The 20,290-nt window shown below is 43.6% G+C and overlaps 2 protein-coding genes across 2 annotated transcripts in view; one reads left to right on the top strand and one right to left on the bottom strand.

The window, feature by feature from the left end:
• The window catches only part of LOC106807066 (E3 ubiquitin-protein ligase FANCL-like), a 28,967-nt gene extending 28,571 nt beyond the window's left edge, over positions 1-396 (top strand). Inside the window, exon 13 of the mRNA XM_014809294.1 lies at positions 308-396. The gene's annotated coding sequence lies outside the window, so the exon portion shown is untranslated. The remainder of the gene's footprint in view (positions 1-307) is intronic.
• LOC106807056 (serine/threonine-protein kinase VRK1-like) overlaps positions 1-19,816 on the bottom strand; it is a 21,147-nt gene extending 1,331 nt beyond the window's left edge. Inside the window, exons 1-8 of the mRNA XM_014809283.1 lie at positions 19,775-19,816; positions 19,059-19,151; positions 18,366-18,498; positions 16,509-16,629; positions 5,017-5,072; positions 4,058-4,209; positions 3,479-3,682; positions 2,554-2,815 (exon numbers count right to left, since the gene is read on the bottom strand). Coding sequence (XP_014664769.1) covers positions 2,554-2,815; positions 3,479-3,682; positions 4,058-4,209; positions 5,017-5,072; positions 16,509-16,629; positions 18,366-18,498; positions 19,059-19,151; positions 19,775-19,816 — 1,063 coding nt within the window. The remainder of the gene's footprint in view (positions 1-2,553; positions 2,816-3,478; positions 3,683-4,057; positions 4,210-5,016; positions 5,073-16,508; positions 16,630-18,365; positions 18,499-19,058; positions 19,152-19,774) is intronic.
• Between the last annotated feature and the right edge of the window lie 474 nt (positions 19,817-20,290).

Here is a 20,290-nt window from a genome sequence, read left to right as displayed (position 1 = left end):
ATTCTGCTATACTAACTAGTTCGTTCTAGAGCATGGCCTCGCCGAATTGCTGTATTTTTTCAGCAAATGTCCAAAGACAATTTGGCAGACGTCCAACCGCATGAATCTTCAAAATAAGCACATGCGTTATTGTTAATATCTTTAGTTTTGAACCCCAGACTGCGGACTCCCTCATTTTGCTGTGGACACCATTTTTTTGAGGGCAGGGAGTCCGTTGTACTCCATCATTCAAAAGTTAATTTCTACTCCTGATATTGTCATCGCAATCAACTCCGCATGCCTTCGTGAACATCAGTGTGCATTTTAGGTAGGTGGACTACACTGGACACTCACGCAACAGAAAGACGCACAGTGCGTGCCTACAGCTGGGAGAAAAATGTCAGACCTGCATGCTGCCTGTTTATGTGGGGACGTTCAGAAAGTGTTAGAACTTCTGCGAGGTGGAGCGAAAACATCGTGCGTGAACGTACGCATGGAGACGCCTCTCCACGCCGCCTGCACATTTTCGCAGTACAGGGCGGAAGAGAAGATGGAGATTGTGAAACTGCTGCTGCTGCATGACGCGCCCCTGCAAGTGGAGGATGAGCGCGGGCGAACGCCTCTCGTACTCGCCTGTGAAATAGCCAGTGTGGATGTTGCAGCCGCGCTGCTAGACAGCGGTGCGGACCTCCGCGCGCGTTACCGTGACGACAGAACGATGCTGCACGCGGCCGTAGCCGGCGGGAACGCGCGGGTCCTGGAGCTGCTTCTCGCGCGCGACTCGATCGACATCGACGCGAGAGGCAGATTGGGATCGACGGCGCTGTGTAACGCGTGCGCGGGCGACCGCCCCGAGCTAGTACGTGCTCTCCTCGAGAGTGGAGCTGACCCCAACATTGGTGACCGCTGTGGGGTCACGCCCCTGCACAACGCCTGCCGGCAGGGCAACGTCGACCTCGCACGACTCCTGCTCGAGCATCGAGTGAATCCGACTGCCGCCAATGCAGACGGACAGACGCCGATGTGCTGGGCGCGCAAGTACGGACACGACGACGTCGTCGAGTTGCTAGTGCGCCACAAGAGGGCGCCGCACGCAGCCCGCTGGAACGGCCGCACAGCGCTGCACCTGGTGGTGAAGCCGGCGACGCGGGGCGGACGCGGATGCCCGAGACCCAGAAGATATTATCAATACTTCCTGGTAGATCTATATTCTAATAGTTGCACGTGTTGGCAGACATATTTCATTGCAATGTAAAATCGAGTATATATAATAGTAACACACTATATACAGTTTTTATAGAAACACGTAGGTTATCGGCAGGAGTAGATAATAGAAGAATCTTCTATTATCTACTCCTGTTATCGGTATGATGCCTTGGTGAATTGGCGCGATTTAATAACCACGAGTACAAATGTTAAAAGTTATTTTGCTCTGTAAAAAAACTCTAAAGGACTAGTTGGGTTCTGAATATTAAAAAAACCTACACGCCCCCAAGCGTTGCTTCGTGAGAGTTCGGTTTTTTCGGCGATAACTTTATGAATGAACGGCGTTTCGGTTATCATCGGTGACTTTCGGGGGCATCGCCTATGCCCTTATCTCCCATTATGTTTCCTAGCACAGCTAATGCCCGTCATGATGGAGCCGGCAATGTTTTCTAAATTAAGTCTACAACGCAGCTCAGTTACTATATGGTGTAGTAAGAGTACCAAATTTGGGCATGTGACATCAATTATCAGCGCTCCAAGCGGTGACGGAAACCGATACAGGGTTCGTAGCGGGTCTTCCAAAGTCTTATAAGTACTTATTTTGCCAAAAATAAAATAAGGGCCCTTATTAGTACTTATTTTTGGTGAAATCTTAGAAAAGTACTTAATAGTATTTTATACTTATCCTTATACATATTTTTTGCAACCTACAATATTTTATATAAATTGTTTTATAAACTGTTCTCGACTTAGAGTAAGAATTGTTGTATATATAATACGGAATAATCAAATTTGCTGTCCAATTGTGTATATAAATATTATTAGTGTACTTTAGTGATCTATCAGAAATTGCATAAAAAAAGTCTTATTTTGGCCTCCAGAAAGGGTCTTATATGTCCTTATTTCAACATGTGTCTTACTACTATGAACCCTGCGATAGCCAAAATGCTGACTGGCTTAGGGGCGTGTAGGTTGGTGAATAAGCTGGATGCGAGGCGGCGTGAGGCATGTGGGAGGGGAGGTTTAGGAGCCAATATCTCAGCCTAGGAGTATCGTATTGACAAGCGGTTGGTCTTGTTTTAGAGACCAAAGAATTCTGCTTAATGCAATACCATAAAATTTTTTTCGACTCGCAGGCAAAGTAGAATAATGTTGTCGTGAAATAGCACTATTTTCGCGTTTTTCCGTTGTACACTCTAGGTATTATTAGCTCTTGATAATATACCCCTTAATAGGGTATATATACTATAGATATATATATATATGCAGTCCAGCCATAGACTGAAGGGACACTACGCCCTAGACTTTTAAATAAGCCAAGCGAATACTCACGTACGTACTCACTGCGTGCTTGATCTTTGCCCTTACCTTGTAGCTGCGCTGGGGTGACCATGACAGAGGAGCGTCGGTTGGCGAGTGACATACGCTTGACATGCTTGCGTGGCACATCGCTCTTGGGGGGTAGGTCTGTGTGCTGCAGCCGCATCAGCTGCGCTCGGCTCTGCGGCGGAGTGGAGTAGGTTTCCTCGTCGCTCTCCGTCATGTCTAGCGGAGCGATCACGGGAGATCTGCTCGCCAGCTTCCTCGAGCGTTTCGCAGGACTGCCACTCTTTTCTTCGCTGCCACGCTTCTACAACACGAGCAACGTCGAGAATGTTTTAAATACTGTATACGCTGTATATTTCGCGGTGGTTTAATTTTCGGGAATTTCGCGAATGCATCCCTGACCGCGAAAATAACAACACGCGAATTATAACTCATACCAAATAATACGGAATAATTCATAATTCACCGACCGCTAAATTAAAATATCTGTACACAGAAAATATGGCATATACAGTAGGTCAGAACAAAGGCACTGACAATCTTATTAATACATCCCAGCGATTGTAAAAACGGACACAATTTTCGATATCTATCTAATAAGATAAATATCGAGAATACACAGATATGATCAATCATGGTCATGATAATCAAACACTCGTTTATGGTGATTAATTGATTAATCAATTGATCAACCCAAGGTAATTGATGTAATCCTAAATCTTATAGTTTCATACCACATGGTGATAGCATTTCTACAGCAACACCTTTTTATTTCACAAACACAGTGCTTTCAGTGGCTTTACAATCTGTGCTACTATATGAATTCTGACCACTAAATCTTGTACGCTCATTTTTCAATCAATCGTTGATACGCGTTAAAAAAAAATATAACCTAGTAGTCGCGTGGTTTAAACAACTAATCTATGACGAACTAATAGTCATTATTCCCGAGATACTAAGCACTTGCCCTGCTCTCCCTCTTTAGCTTGGGAACGGCTGACAGCGGCGTTACGAATGGTGACTCTACGGTGGTGCCTCGCGGTGACCTCCTAGGTGTTCCCTTGCTCAGTTTGCTATTGTTCTTGACCATTTCTCCAACCTCCTGCGGCGTTGCGGCAAGAGTACCATTGAGTCGCAGCTTTGAAAGGCCTGCTTTACCCCTGGCACCTCCCTTTAAAATCAGCGGAGAAACATGAACATTTTAAACTTGAAAGACGTTCGTGAATGTGAGTGAAAAATTCAAGAGGCTATGTGACAAGGGGAGTCAAACAAATCTGGGACTGTACGAAAAAACCAGCAAGTAGACTGTGTAACTATGTAGTAAAGCACATTAAGGGTATGTTATTGTAAACTGACACAATCACTGATTTACACATCTACAAGCATCCCAGTTGATAAGCATCTGAATTCTCACATGATTGCCACGCAATGTGAATCGGAGCAATATCGAAATTGAAAGCTTTTTCATAATTCTTAATCATTCACCAAGGTGATGACGATTTCCCACCGTGCATAATTAATTGCTCGTTATTCTTTCGACGCAAACCTTTGCGTCTTTAGCTTCCATGTCCACGTAGCCATCGTCGACGAAACCTCGCTTCTTCATGCCTTCGCGAAGTAACTTCCGCAGATAGTTGTAATCTGGCTTCTCCCCGTAGGCGAGTTCGATTGTGTACTGCAGGTACTTCTGTATCTCAGCTGCATGCAGCACAACGCAGATAACAAAATCGTGTTTAATCCCCCCTCGGTAACCATTTCATCGTGGTACGCGAAGGAACTCACGTGAAGAACGACAAAACCTCTTCTTCTTAGGGATGCCCAAGAAGATAATATATTTGAACAATTAAATTTAACACGTTTATCGATCCTAGACTAAATTGACAATGTTCGATGGAACAAATATTGACATAAGAAACGTCGGGTCAGCTTAAATCAAATTACATCTTAAATTACTCAGACTACATTAAATTTTGATGTATTCTATTCTAACTCACATGGTACACACAATAACCAAATGCACAAGATTATTTAGTTACACAAACCAATAAGTATATTAAATGCTCGCACGTTTATCATACAAATGCACATAACGTATCATGTCAGGGCATGAAATTCAGATTTTTTTGCACCAGCCCAGAGGGCTGGTAACAGCAATTTCTTACCAGCCCTCACCATAATTTACCAGCCCTCTGCTAAATAAACATAAACTTTGCTTGTAAAATCAATATCATGTTTCACGCTTGCATTTTCGATTTCAAATTTGTAAAATGTTGATAAATTATGGCGTGATATCCAGGTAAAACAGTAATGTAAGCTATTTGCTCATTAATGCTATAAATGAAAAGGTAGTTACTCGCTAACACAGGCTGAAACCACCGGCTCGGCGGCCCGGTGTTTTGCCAATGTTACCAGCCCTCCAAATAATTTGCCAGTATATGCCGGTGGGCAGGTGCTAATTTCGCGCCCTGCATGTATAAGCAGAATTAAGCCTGTTGGCGAACTCACTTGGCACTTCTTTTCCAAATAGCTTCTTCATGTAGGTAGGAATATTTCCCATGAACCTGGAATACACATACACAAGCAATAAATCATGTGCAATGCCAGCGTCATCATCATTTGTACTCATTTGTGCTGGGAGATTAGGCATCAACGCAACACTCGGCGAGATAACCTTTGACCCGGTACACAGCTACATACCGGCATGCCGGCATACAGCTGGCATGCCCCCATACCATGCACGCACGCCAACCGCAATCAGCAGCAAATCGAACTCAAATCTCCCAGCGTGCCACATTGCCCGCCGAGTTTGCAATAGCGCGTTAGTAGCTGCCTTTTGTTTCAAATTCGTCTCTGAACGCATCGATTTTGCTGGCTACAGAATGGAAAATCGTGTCGTACGTTTTAGTCTATATCTCCGGATTGCAGGTGTATACGAGGAAACGATTTCGCACGATGCTAGGCGAATGTACTGTGCACGATTTGAGCTCAAGTTGGTTGCGTTACGCGTAGTAAATCGTAGGTATTTTAAGGCTAGTAAATGACGAATTTCCTTTGTTTATTGATGTCACACTCCTTCCCTATTATCTACTCCTGATATATATATATATATATATGTATATATATATATATTTGATAACAATCATTAATTTAAATATAAATTTTAATACAAATATTAAATTTTTATTTTATTTTTAAATTTTATTTTTAAATTTTTAAATTTAAATTTTAATATAAATTTAAATATAAATTTTAATACAAATATAAATTTCATGACAATCGGGTAAAAAGTGCAGAAGTTACAGGTTCTAGAATTTTTCGACAAAAAATGTTACCATGGCAACGATGACTTCGCCAACACCAAAAACGATTGGCGTCTTCGCTTGACGATAATGCACCTTCATGCGAAATTTGAAGATGATCCGAGAAGAACTGCAGCCGGTAGAGCGTTCACAAGGAAATCCCTGCAGCGGCGCGACGATGCCAAACCCATAGTATCCCCACGAACTTCGTTCGGGGGATACAATTATGGTATAGGGAATATATGTATAGGGGGTAATAATGGTATAGGGATAGGGATAGGGTGACTGTTTGTACTTGTGTGTTGGACTGCCGTACCCGTAGCATCGAGACCAACGCGTATTAATTGTATCCCCCGAACGAAGTTCGTGGGGATACTATGGGTTTTGCATCGTCGCGCCGCCGCCGCCGCAGAGATTTCCTTGTGAACGCTCTACCGGCTGCAGTTCTTCTCCGATCATTTTCAAATTTCGCATTCAGGTGCGTTATCGTAAAGCGAAGACGCCAATCGTTTTTGGTGTGGGCGGAGTCATCGTTGCCATGGTAACAAAATTTTTTCCCGAAACATTCTAGAACCTGTAACTTCTGCAGTTTTTACCCGATTGTCATGAAATTTATATTTGTATTAAAATTTATATTTAAATTTACATTTAAAAATTAAATTTAAATTTAAAAATAAAAATAAAAATTTAATATTTGTATTAAAATTTCCATTTTAATTTTATATAATTTTAGACTTTATGATTTTCCATGTGAAATATATAATACTGATACATATATACATATAATAGGACATGTTATACTCGGCCCTAGGGTGTTGTCAATTCCCAGTGACAGCTATCGGCTATACAAAAAGCACAAGTTAAACAGGGTTCGTACCGAATACTTTCCCAAAAATGGTTCTTAGCGACTGACTCCCGCCACACCAAAAACGATTGGCGTCTTCGCTTTTCCAAACGCACACTCTGCCACCGCAATACCCCCCCTGTGTGTATTCTTCATCATACCTTGCACTCGGCAGGGCACGCAGTTGTCCTAACAAAACCTTTGTCTTTGGTGACTTCCTTTCCACTTTACCTGGCCTTCTACACGTCCTTCTCACACGAGGATATTCGCATTCATAACTAGATCACCGGGGGATACAACTGTAGTTTGGGCGACAACTGTCGTTTCTAGTTAATTGTTTGAACTTCTCGTGTATAACCCACGGCAATGGCGTCTATGGATATTAGTGTGGCGGGTGCATTTTAGGATGGCGGTGCTGAGGCTAGGCCTGCCCAGGTCGCCCAGGCTAATACAGTGCTCTTCGCAGACAGTCCCTGGAAGACGCACTCTACACTTTTATAAATTAATACAGTAGATCTTAGAGACTGTAGCGTGCAACACAGATGAAGCATAATCCTACACGATAATACAAGTGCATACGACTTTTAGGGTCACCATTCATCCTTTACAGTGCATGTACTGATTACCAGTAAACTAGTAACAGGAAAATTACAGTACAATGGTGAATGTAGGTCCATCGCTTAGTGCGATCAGGCCAACGATTAACTTTTATGGTACCAACATGCAATAAACAGTACCAGCTCTAGCTGCGGTTGAACTATTAAACCCACAGGTGCCCCTACCCGCGCCCGTCGAGTTTGTGTTGTTCAGCCTGACGTCGATCCACCCAGTCGGCTTCCAAAGTTGTCCTTCCCAGGGCAGCTTATCCCACACAACCAACTGCCAAGCAAGCAGTAACCCGCGCGGCGCCCGGCCCAAAAGCTCAACTGTCACGCTCTTGCGTGAAGGCCGGACCATGAAACCAACCCACAAAGCACACGCCCTTACAGCGCTGACGATGGCACAACAGCATCGAGGCAGCCATACACAAACCGGCTGCCCGTGATGGGTGTTGTGTTGTTATTTGTATCGTGCCGCGACCGTAATCGTTGCGTGAGCACAGGGAAGTCAGCTGTCCGATCCCCTGCATTGACACGAGCGAGCGGTGGGCCCACCTCGCTCGAAGATTCTTCCAGAAGGATTTGTCGCAAAACACCCGTCGGGCTGGCCTCGCTGCCGAAAATCAACTGCCTCTTGCCATAGAACAGTGCTATAATCACAGGCCAAAAATCAGCTTAGAATGCACCAAATGTTGCACTAATCTGTTTCAAAAATTTCACAGCGGCGGGCGGCGTCATCCCCCGTGACCCCCTACGCTGACGAGCACTTGCCTGGTGCTCCTTTCGCTAGGACCTCGAAACGTCCAAACACAATAAAAGAGCACCACTTTTGGCTAGTGGGCTAGTGCGACAACCACTGAGAATGATAACCGACTTCCATAGCTCCTACTGCAGCCGGTGTGTGCAGCGTTTCCGGAATCGCAATGCATTTCATTCTTAATGAAAGTGTGCACATGACACTGGGGAAGCTGCACCTTGGTGTGATAGAAGAGGGAGGGGAATATAATAAACCGCAAGAGTATATATGGGAGAACTCCCATCATATACCTAAATCTTCCCATTATAGTTTACTCTTGATAATGATATATGCATTTTTGATGGCGAAAATAACATGTTTTCGGAGATTCTGAAAGTCTGAAAGTCTGAAAATCTTGAACGAGAGATGGTGCTAACGCCTAAATGATCGCCCAATTTTGGTTTCGAGATGATCGTGCAAATAAAACACAGATAAAATATTTGCCCAGTCAAAATTACTGGTAACGAAGATATCTAAACATAATATATGACCGGTATAATATCGTAGGTATATCATTGTAGAGTTGTTAACGGCCACGTTAGACCGAAATACAACGTAATGAGGGACGTTGTCATCTCTCCCATAGGAGTAACAACTGTTGTTCGGGCTAGCCTTACAGCATTCACAATACCAAAATCGGAAATGAATTGGGTAGATGGGCCATTTTCCATTTTTGCTAAAAAGTGGGCAATGCTCGAAAGTAGGCTCGACTGGCGTGCCTCCAACCATCGGAAGTTCAACCTCTTCATAGGACGTAACAACTATTGCAATTTGAACGACATGTGGGTCAAACGGTATCGTTTGAGTTATTGTTGACCGTGAGCCAAATGTTGACGGATGGACGTACCGATGGACGACCACCATGGCGAATAGCTCATTCTGACGGATGTCAAGGCGAAGCTAAAAATGGACTGAATGAACATCATTGAACGACCAAGCATGTCAATCTGAAATACACCATGCAATCAGAACTGTCAAATTTCAATTCATTTAGAAAGTTTTGTCTCAGTTTTGATATCAGGCAATTTTAAAGCGGCACTGCAAGCATGTTGGAGGGGCACCAATGCAAAAGATTATCCCATTGAGCGGGCCAGTCAGGTCGGTTTTTTTACTTGATTATACTTTGAGACAGAGTTCGAGTACGTACACCAACGCAGGAAGGCAACGGGCGAGAAACCAAGTAGAGCACCCACGGGTGGTTACCTGCATGGACAATTAACAGATACAGTCAAGCTTTTTTATGCGGAATTTATCCCGATTTTTCATTTTGTCATTCTTATCGATGCCAACACTAAGGTGCCCCGTCTGTACAGTACTCATTTAACAGATGCATGTCGAACTTTCAGAACGTTTTTAATTGCCCGCATACATGTGTAGTTGGACATTTTAAGAGGAACCACAAGCAAGGCAAAAAGTCAACCGCAAACACTTTTGCCGTCAGCGGACGTGGCGAAACTCGAGCCCACGTGCAATCGGTCACGCTCCACTCACACTCGACGGTCCTGCCGCGGCCGTCGATGTCGGACGCCCGCCCATGCCCACGAGGACCGTGACGGGCCTGCGGTCGGCCGCTCACCTTGTGTAACGGCCCCGGGCTCACGAGGCGGCCGCGGGGGCCGGGCGCCGCCGGGCAACGCCCTTCGTGCAGTCGATCGCAGGTAAACTCCACCGTTTCCGTCGTGGCCTCGGCGGGATGCCTCGGCATACCCCTTGTGTCTGCGTCGGGCTGTATCCGAGACGACGAGGCCATTAGATCCACCGAGGTAAACCTGTAACAGTACAGTTACAGTGATCACTCTAGCCATTTCATCATTTAATTTATTCCCCGGCCCCTAATTGTTCCAATTTAGGGGCACCTTGCAAAAACCCAAAGGCGGCAAAGCCTTCTTAGGGGGGTCCGGGAGCATGCCCACGATCTGGGAATTTTTTTCAGGCAATACATCAAAATTTTGTGTTTGTTATAATTTCACTAAGCTTTCACCGCCTTGACATTTAAGATATTTCAATGCGGAAACGGGCGCATGATCAAAATAAATTGCATCCGCAACAATTTTTTTGCGGTCAAGAGGGCGCGGACGTCTGCTATTCGGATGCGGCTGTTACCAGGTAATATTAGCATTCACTAACGCAAGGACGCATCCAAAAATCTAACACTGGCCATTACAGATGAAGTTAGCACTCCGAAACACCACGCAACAACCCTTAACTATGCGTCACTGACGCGTCCGGCGCTACCGCGTGCGAAAGATATCAAACTTGAAAAATGTTCGCTCCCGCCTATCGAAATCGAGTGTGGTGGACGATCGAATTTCTGTTATACGCGACTGTTTGGTGCAAGCGACGTAAAGTCTGGAATCAGCTCACACCTCTTTTGGTTTTTTCCCAACGCCAGCAGTCAGGTTGGACAAGCTTTGAGAGTCCACGCAATGGACATGCTCGTTGTCTCATCCATGTACTGCCAAGAATCTCACTGGAAATGCGTACACACGCCAGGGTGGAAATTGAATTCCCGATCAAGGTTCGGCTCTCCAAAAGCATGGAGTCCAAAGGCAAACAATGTGGGCAGTAATTCCATGAGTTAGCAAACTCAACAGACAAACTGTGTCTATAATAAGTGACGAGAAGCTATACCAATCACATGGGCAACAGATATCTTGGATATCTTTAGACTCCAGACTCCCGCGTACTAATTTCGAATCCTGGAAACACCACTGAAGTCCCAGCCATCATACCACGCCGGCAAAATCATCATCGTACTCGCGGTAATCTGGCGTCGCAGCCCGTGTGTATGCACTGTTGCACTGTCTTCCTAGAGCGCCCAGGGCAACAAAACTTCAGATGTTGTTCGCACCGGCCCTAGAGCGCTGTCAGACAGTAAGTTTTCAACAGCCCTCCAATTTGTTTGTAAAATCAGATGTCAATTTTCACTGCTTGCGCATTCCTCGGAATTCAAATTTGTAAACCATGTTGATAGGTATGGCGTGATATCCTCTCAGGTAAAACAGTAACTGTAGGGGCTATTGCTATAAATAATGAGTGAGTGAGACGACAGTGCAGTTTTAATTGAGCAACGCATCCGACGTGCATTATAGGATAACGCAAGATATATATGGAGAATCCCATTATATGAACCTCTTGATAATTATCATGTGTAATTTTGTTATGTGAAATAATCAAATGAATAATTATATATACATTTATACAATACATTTTATAAACCAAAATGAATCACAATTATGTGACGTAGATGGCGCTATACTTCCCGTTTGATGTTTCTAGGCATAAATCATTTATATCATAATAATAATAATTATAACTAGAAATGAGCGTTGCGTGCAACGTACACTGTATCCCCCCTGATCTAGTATGAATAGAATATCTTCTGTAAAAGACGTAGAAGGCAGGTAAGTTAAATAGTCACAAAGACACAAGGTTTGTTAGACTAACTGTGTGGCCCCACGATGTGTCAGTATATTGAATCTGTTACCCTAGGAGGCCGAACGAGGAGATGTACAGTCGACGATCGAAGGTCAAACGTCAGGTCAAAGGCAGTGGTGGTTTTTGGTACTGCGAGCAGACCCTTCTCCCAAGATGTGTAAGCAACCAGTTTTGGTTGCGTAAGGCAATTCAGGGGCTGAGTAGAAGCCCGGAGAGATAATATGAATCAAGCGTCAACGGTACAAGGTGAAATAAAGGTCGAAGGACCTGGTGGGTTGCCGCTTCCTCCGTCCGGCGCCGTCCGGAGCCCGGGGGCTGCGCCGCCCGGAGTGCGGCCGCATACCCGTGTCGTCGTCCCGCCCCGCCCGGGCGGCTCTGGGGACCGCGGTCCTTGCCCGCCACCCCCACGCCGCGCCGCGTGGCCCAGCGCGGGCCACCGCGGGCCCCGATGCGCCAGGGCGGTCGAGCCCGCGTCTCCGCCTCGCGCCATGTTCCCGCCGCGCGCGGCCCGCGCCGAGGTCACGGCACGCCCGCCGCCGGGCGCCGCACCGCGAGTGCCCAGTTTTAGCCCCGGATCCTCGGATGCAAAATCCTTCACCCATTTGGCCATGAGAGGGGTGCGGTGTGATGGTGAAGCAGGGAGACACGGCCAAGCCGAAGCTGAGTTCTTTGAGTGGAGTGGCACGACAGTCATAGAGTCGCGCTCGTATCGGCAACCCGGCAGTGTAGAGGCTGCCAGCGATGATGCGTGACGCTACCCGGCGATCTACCAGCACCTGACTCTGTCATGCGTGTGCGAAAATATCTCGCGTCGAACAACTGTGGAAGCGTGGTGTGCGGTGGGTGCTTGTTACCCGCGGAGATATTACGAGTTCGAATTTGCACAGGCGATCCGGACACAGGGGGGCGCGGCAGCCTATCAACATGCCTGTCCTGACTTTGACACATCATCACATTATGCACACAATTACCATACAAATATTAAATTTAAATCAAAATTATTAATTTTTATTTAAAATTTAAATTTTATTTTAAAATTTTAAAATTTAAATTTTAAATATCAAATTTTAATATAAATTTAATACAAATACTAAATTCATGACAAATTGTAAAAAGTGCAAGAACGTCACAGGTTATAGAATATTTCGACAAAAATGTTGTTTACCATGGACGATGACTCCGCCCACACCACAAAAAACTAATAGTGTCTTCGCTTTACGAGTAACGCACGCTGCATTCGAAATTGTATAGATGATCCGAGAAGAACTGCAGCCGTAGAGGCGCACTGAAGGAATCTCCTAACGGCGGCGGCGCGGATGCTCAAACCATATGTATCTCCGCACGAACTTCCGTTGCGGGGATACATAATATGTTGCATAGTAGGAAATTTGCATTAAATGATATCTGTCAATGAATCTTGTAAAACGAACCAGAACGAGTGTGACACCACACTGTTTTGTTATCTGTGTGGTTCTATGCATAACCTGATGCTATATATCTTGCCTAAACCCGTACCTCAATTTGAGATCAATTTTTTTTTAAATATCAAAACCCCCCTAGCCCTTAATTCATTCACAGATACGCAAAAATGAGCAAAATCCGTTGAACCTGAAAAACTGACTAAGGCAATCCCATTTTTGACAAAAAATTCCGTGGCTGAAAGTACGTTGACCTGGCGTGCTCTCACAATAGGAGTTTAATATGGGAGCCATAGCAGTAACACTATACCCTAATTTTCAAACCATGTGGGTCAAACGGTTCCTGAGTTATCGTTGACCGTAGCCAAATGTTGACCTGGACGGAGCCGGACAGAGTTCCGTACAACCGGACGAACGACCCATGGGAATAGCTAGCTGACGATGTCACAGGTGAGGCTAAAAATGTATGGTACTTCGCTAACCTACGGCTGAAACTCACCGGCTCGAGGGCGTGCTAATTTCACGCCCTGATGAGCCACCAAACCAGGCATTTCGGCTGGCAACCTCAAGTTCGTGACTAACAGCTGGCTAAGACCTTCACGTTCCCACAAATGAATTATCCTCGACAGGTAAGCAAACGTTCTGATAACCCTGAATGAAATCTATACGTACGATCCTCAAACCGAGCTGTAGAACCGTCTTCATTCGAAAGAGCTTCCCGTTGCGTTCAAAGAGTTTCTGCAGGTCTGAGCCGAATCGTTGCATGACCATGAATCTGTACTTGACTCCAGCATGTTCGTAGAGACCCGAGTTGATGTACTTGGGAATACCCAAGTATTTGAGTTTCTTCTCAGTGATCCATTTTGATACTGACAATAAGAAATCAGTGTATAGCTTTACAAGTAAAAGTGAAAGAGACACACTAACGTGTTGCAATTCTTTCTCAGGTAATGAATGAAAGTGTCAATGACACTATAGCTCACCTTGGGTGTGATAGAAGAGGGAGATGATATTTAAAATTTGGTAAGTGTTTCATTTATGACGGACCAAAATGTGATCAAATGTCCCTATTCCCTGTTTTATACTAATACAAATTTCACTGGTTTGTTTCAGGGTTATTTTTGATGCAAAAATAAATGTTTAAGATCTGAAAGTCTGAAATCTGGGCGAGAGATGGCGCTACGCCTAAATGATCGTCATTTCGGTTTTCGATTATCGCGCAAATAAAAGCAATAAAATATTCCAGTCAAATTACTGTAACGAAGAATCAAAAACACAATATTACACGTAGGTATGATTAGGTAGGTAGGTAGGTAAATTTAACAAAATCCAATGAATCTAGATGGCCATTTTCAGTTTTGCCAAAAAGTGAGTGTGGCTCGAAAGTAGGTCAACTGGCGTGCTCCAAAATAGGATGTTAAATCCCTCCCATATGAGTAACAACTGTATGCATGTGGGTCAAACGGTTCTAAAGTTATCGTTGACCGTAGGCAGACACTGAAGTGCATAGTGAAATTGGCAAAATCTACCTAATTTGCATAATTTAAAAAAAAATTTAAAACCCGTGTTATATGTTTTGGGGCCAGTCCTTATTCATTCACATACCAAAAATGAGCAATATTCATTGAACCTGAACTGACTTATGGCCATTTCCATTTTTGCCAAAAAGTGGGCGTGGCTCGAAAATAGGTCGACTGGCGTGCTCCAAAATAGGACGTTCAAATCTCACCCATAGGAGTAACAACTGTATGCAATTTGAAACATGTGGGTCAAACGGTTCTTGAGTTATCGTTGACCGTAGGCAGACACTGAAATGCATAGTGAAATTGCCAAAATCTACCTAATTTGCATAATTTAAAAAAAAATATCAAAACCCAATCATACCAAAAATTAGCAAAATCCGTTGAACCTGAACTGACTTATGGCCATTTCCATTTTTGCCAAAAAGTGGGCGTGGCTCGAAAGTAGGTCAACTGGCGTGATCCAAAATAGGACGTTCACATCTCTCCCATAGGACGAGTAACAACTGTATGCAATTTGAAACATGTGGGTCAAACGGTTCTCCAGTTATCGTTGACCATAGCCAAATGTTGACGGACGGACGAACGTACGACGGACGACACCCCATGGCAATAGCTCATGTTGACGATGTCAATGTGAGCTAAAAATGAAGTAAACGGCAGAATCCACATGTCATTGTTATTGGTAACTTACACATATCAGCTTTTGCTGCTCGCTGGTAAAAATGTACTTCGCAGAAGAGAGGTCCATTTCCAACTGGTTCCTAAAATTGTGAAAACTGTTAATCTAGATAGAAAGCCAAATAAAGTACAATAAAAAATTAATTGACTGGGTCTGAGGGTGGATCAGTTGCCTAGAATCCTGCCTACCTCTTTATACCTCTTAATTCTTTATCTTTTTTTATTATACAATTAGAATAGCCACTTTGTATACTAGGTACACAAATACTGCATTTACACTCAGTAACCTACCAATAAAATATTAATTAGTATATCGAGTTACACATACAATTGATTTACACAAGATTATTTATGCAAATACAAACAACTTTTGGTCTATCCAAAATTTTACAGAATCGTGATTACATACCACTTTGATAACGTATTCAGCCTTCGCCCCTACAGGCTTATCCACATCATCGGATGCTAAATAGATGGCGCCAAAACCTCCAGTGCCAATTACTGTCCCAAGCTGCCAACGTTTCTTAAAGACATCAGTAAGAATTTCTCCCGCAGGAAGAATACTTGCAATTTTCGGTTGTATCTGTCCTTTGGGAGCTGTAAGTGGAAACATGGACACACATTTATACCAAGTTATACTACATTTACACTGGGTTATACCACACTGGGCATTGAAAAACAAGAAATACTAGTTCATAGACTATTCAGGACAGGTCACTGACACACGCACGCACGAAACCGATCACATAACCTCCCCTCCAACTTCGTTGGGCGGAGGTAATGACATATACCAATCTCTAATATAGCCTTATTTGCATTACACGTCTAGGTTTAGACAAGCTCTAGTACTATAGCCCGCGTACAGTTGCCGCAGGGCTATATAACATTTTATGCCAGGTTTCGTAACTCCCACGGCAGGGAGCTTTTTCAATTTTTGCACTGAAATGGAGCGATCTGGTGCACATCGAAGGTGAAAATTTCAAATTTTTAAATGGAAGAAAAACGGAAATAACACCTTTTCAGTACATGTCTATGTACATGTCAACTATAGTGAAGTATATGTGGCGGGTGCATTTTAGGATGGCGGTGCTTGAGGATAGCCTGGCAGGTCGCCAGGCTATAAGTGCTCTTGGAGAACCCTGAACACGTCTAATTTTTATAAATAATAAGTAATCTTAGAGACTACGTGAACACAGATAAGATAATCCTACACAAATAAATGCATAGACTTTTAGGGTCAACATTCATGTACAGTGCATGTACTGATTACCGTAAATATAGAAATTACAGTAAATGTGAATGTAGCCATCCTTAGTGCGATCAGGCCAACGATTAATTTTATGGTAAAAACATGCAATAAAATACATCTAGCTGCGTTGAATATTAAACCACAGGTGCCTACTCGATTTTTTGTTCCATGACGTGATCACAGTCGGTCAAGTTGTCTTCCCAGGGCAGCTTTCCACACAACCACTGCAGCAAGCAGTACCCCAAAATCTCAATGTCAGCTCTTCGTGAAGGCACTATGAAAACAACCACAAACACATTACACGTGACGATGGAAAACAGCACGACAGCAAAAACCTCTCGGTGAGTGGTTTGTTTGTATTTGTATGTGGCAAATTTGACAAGAATCAGTGTTTCCCCTGCATTGATACGAGCGAGCTGGGCCACCTCGCTCAAATTCTCAGCCGCCACACAGAAATTTGTCCAAAACACTGCCTCGCTGACGAAAATCACTGCTCTTCCATAGAACAGTGCTTATAATGCACCAAAATAGCTTAGAATGCACCAAATTGCACTATTGTTTCAAAAATTTACAGGGGGGCGGGCATGCCCCCGGACCCCCTAGCTGGACGAGCACTTGTGGTGCTCACTTTGCTAGGACCTCGAAACGTGCAAACACAATAAAAAACCACTTTTTGGCTAGTGGAAACACTGAGAATGATAGACTTCCATAGCTCTACTGCAGCGTGTGTCAGCTTTCCGGAATCGCATGCATTCATTCTTAATGAAAGTGTCAATGACACTGTAGCTCACCTTGGGTGTGATAGAAGAGGGAGGGGGGATATATAAAGCAAGAATATATATGGGAGAACTCCCATTATATAGCATAATCTCCCATTATATACTCTTGATAATGATATATGCATTTTTGATGCGAAAATAAATGTTTCAGATCTGAAAGTCTGAAAGTCTGAAATCTTGACGAGAGATGGTGCTACGCCTAAATGATCGCCATTTTGGTTTTCGAATATCGTGCAAATAAAAACAATAAAATATTCCAGTCAAATTACTGTAACGAAGAATCTAAAACATAATATTACACGTATATAGTAGGTATAATTGTAGAGTTGTTAACCAGTTAGACGAAATAAACGTAATAGGACGTTGTCATCTCTCCCATAGGAGTAACAACTGTTTTCGGGCTAGCCTTACACATTCACATACCAAAATCGAATGAATTTAGATGGCCATTTTCATTTTTGCTAAAAAGTGGGCATGGCTCGAAAGTAGGTCGACTGGCATGCTCCAAAATAGGAAGTTCAAACCTCTTCCATAGGAGTAACAACTATATGCAATTTGAAACATGTGGGTCAAACGGTTCTTGAGTTATTGTTGACCGTAGCCAAATGTTGACGGATGGACGTACGATGGACGACACCCCATGGCAATAGCTCATCTTGACGATGTCAAGGCGAGCTAAAAATGGATGAATGAACATCATTGACACCAAGCATGTCAATCTTGAAATACACCATGCAATGCAGACGTCAAATTTCAATCATTTAGAAAGTTTTGTCTTCAGTTTAATCAGCAATTTTAGCGGCACTGCAGCATGTTGGAGGGGCACCAATGCAAAGATATCATTGAGGGGCAGTCAGGTAGGTTTTTTTTACTTGATTAATACTTGAGACAGGGTTAGATACGTACACAACGCAGGAAGGCAACGGGCGGAAACCAAGTAGAGCAACCACGGTGGTTTACTGCCATGGACAATTAAAGGATACAGTCAAGCTTTTATGCGGAATTTTACCGATTTTTCATTTTCATTCTTATTCGATGGCCAACACTAGGTGCCACCTCTGTACATACTCATTTAACGATGCATGTGAACTTTCAGAGCGTTTTAATTGCCCGCGTACATGTGTAGTGGACAATTTAAGAGGAACCACAGCAAGCAAAAAAGTCAACCGCAACACTTTTGCCGTCAGCGACGTGGCGAAACTCGAGCCCCGTGCATCGGTCACTCACTCACCAACGCCCTTGTGCATGTCGATGCAGGTAAACTCCACCGTTCCGTCGTGGGCTCGGCGTGGATCCTCGGCATAACCCTTGTGTCTGCCGTCGGGGCTGTATCGAACGACGAGGCCATAGTCCACGAGGTAAACCTGTAACAGTTACAGTTACAGTGATCACTCTAGCCATTTATCAAATGGGGTCCTGGGCCCCCTATTGTTCCAATTTAGGGGCCCTTGCAAAAACCCAAAGGCGCAAAGCCTTCTTAGGGGGGTCCAGGAGCATGCCCACATCTGGGAATTTTTTTCAGGCAAACATCAAAATTTTGTGTTTGTTATAATTTCACTAGCTTCACCCCTTGACATTTAAGATATTCAATGTGGACGGGCGCATGATCAAAATAAATTTGCATCCGCAACAATTTTTTTGCGTCAAGAGGGCGCGGACGCTGCATTCGGATGCGGCTTTACAGTAAATATTACATTACTAACGCAAGGACGCATCCAAAAATTAACACTGCCATTACAGATGAAGTTACACTTCCGACAACACAGCAACAACCTTACATCGTCACTACGCGGTCGGCGCTACCTCGAAAGATAATAAATTGAAAAATGTTCGGCTCCCGATTCGAAATCGAGTGTGGTGGACAATCGAATTTCTGTTACGCGACTGTTTGTGAATGCGACGTAAAGTTGGAATCAGCTCACACCTCTTTTGGTTTTTTCCAACCCAGCAGTAGGTTGGCAGCTTTGATGTCAGCATGGACATGCTCGTTCTCATGCATGTACTCAAGGATATCCAACTGGAAATGGAACACGAGGGGTGGAAATTAACTTCAGATCAAGGTTCGGCTCTCCAAAACATGGAGTCCAAAGCAAAATGTGGGCAGTATTCCATGGTTTAAAACTCACGACAATGTATCTATAATAAGTGACGAGAAGCTAATACGCAATCACAATGGGCACAGATATCTTGGATATCTAGACTCCAGACTCGCGTTAATTTCGAATCCTGGAACATTTTAACATTAATCCATATACACGTGCAAATCATCATGTTATCGGTAATCCCTGGTCTGCATGTATGCATGTTCACTAGAGCCCAGGGCACAAAATTCAGATTTGTTGCACCGGCCCAGAGCGCTGGTAACAGTAAGTTTTACCAACCCTCACAAATTTGTTTGTAAAATCAATGTCATGTTTCACGCTTGCATTCTCGAATTCAAATTTGTAAAATGTTGATAAGGTATGGCGTGATATCCTTCAGGTAAAACAGTAATGTAGGCTATTTGCTATAAATAATGAAAGTGTCAATGACACTGTAGCTCACCACAAAAAAGGACACAAATGAGTGAGTGAGAAGAACGCGAAAACAGCACGCAGGCCTAACGCACGCTTGATTAACGCAGAGAGCCGGTATACCGACCGTAACCCAGTCGTACAGTCCGGCAGTAACCTGGCGGGACATAGACCCATGAGCGTTAGTTTTATGCTATATATTTTATATAGTTCCTTTTATTCTTTTAGGCTTTAGTTTCTGCACTTTAGTTCTTAAGTCTTTTTAATTAATAAATAGTTGATGTATTTCTTATGCTAATATCCCTAGCAGCTTGGATTCTATAAGGCAAAACTGGTTTGTCAGCAACATGGAAGTCAACTAAAGATAAAAGCCTAGATCGGTGCATGTTATTATAGTGTTGTAAATATCATTCAGCAATGTTATTTTTTACATCGAGCCAGAGGTTATCCGGTGTGCTGTGAGGCCCAAGGATAGAACTGGAAAATGGGTTCTGTACGCCCTGAAAAAGATTCACTGATTTCATATCTCTTTATTCCTATTACATGTATTTCATATTGATTGCATATATATAACTTCACTATAGTGTGACATGTACATTAAGGACATGTACTGAAAAGGTGTTATTTCGCGTTTTTCTTCCAT

This window comes from Priapulus caudatus, unplaced genomic scaffold (assembly GCF_000485595.1).
Source record: "Priapulus caudatus unplaced genomic scaffold, Priapulus_caudatus-5.0.1 Scaffold193, whole genome shotgun sequence".
NCBI lineage: Eukaryota > Metazoa > Priapulida > Priapulimorpha > Priapulimorphida > Priapulidae > Priapulus > Priapulus caudatus.
This window is presented reverse-complemented; position numbering and strand designations above follow the sequence as displayed.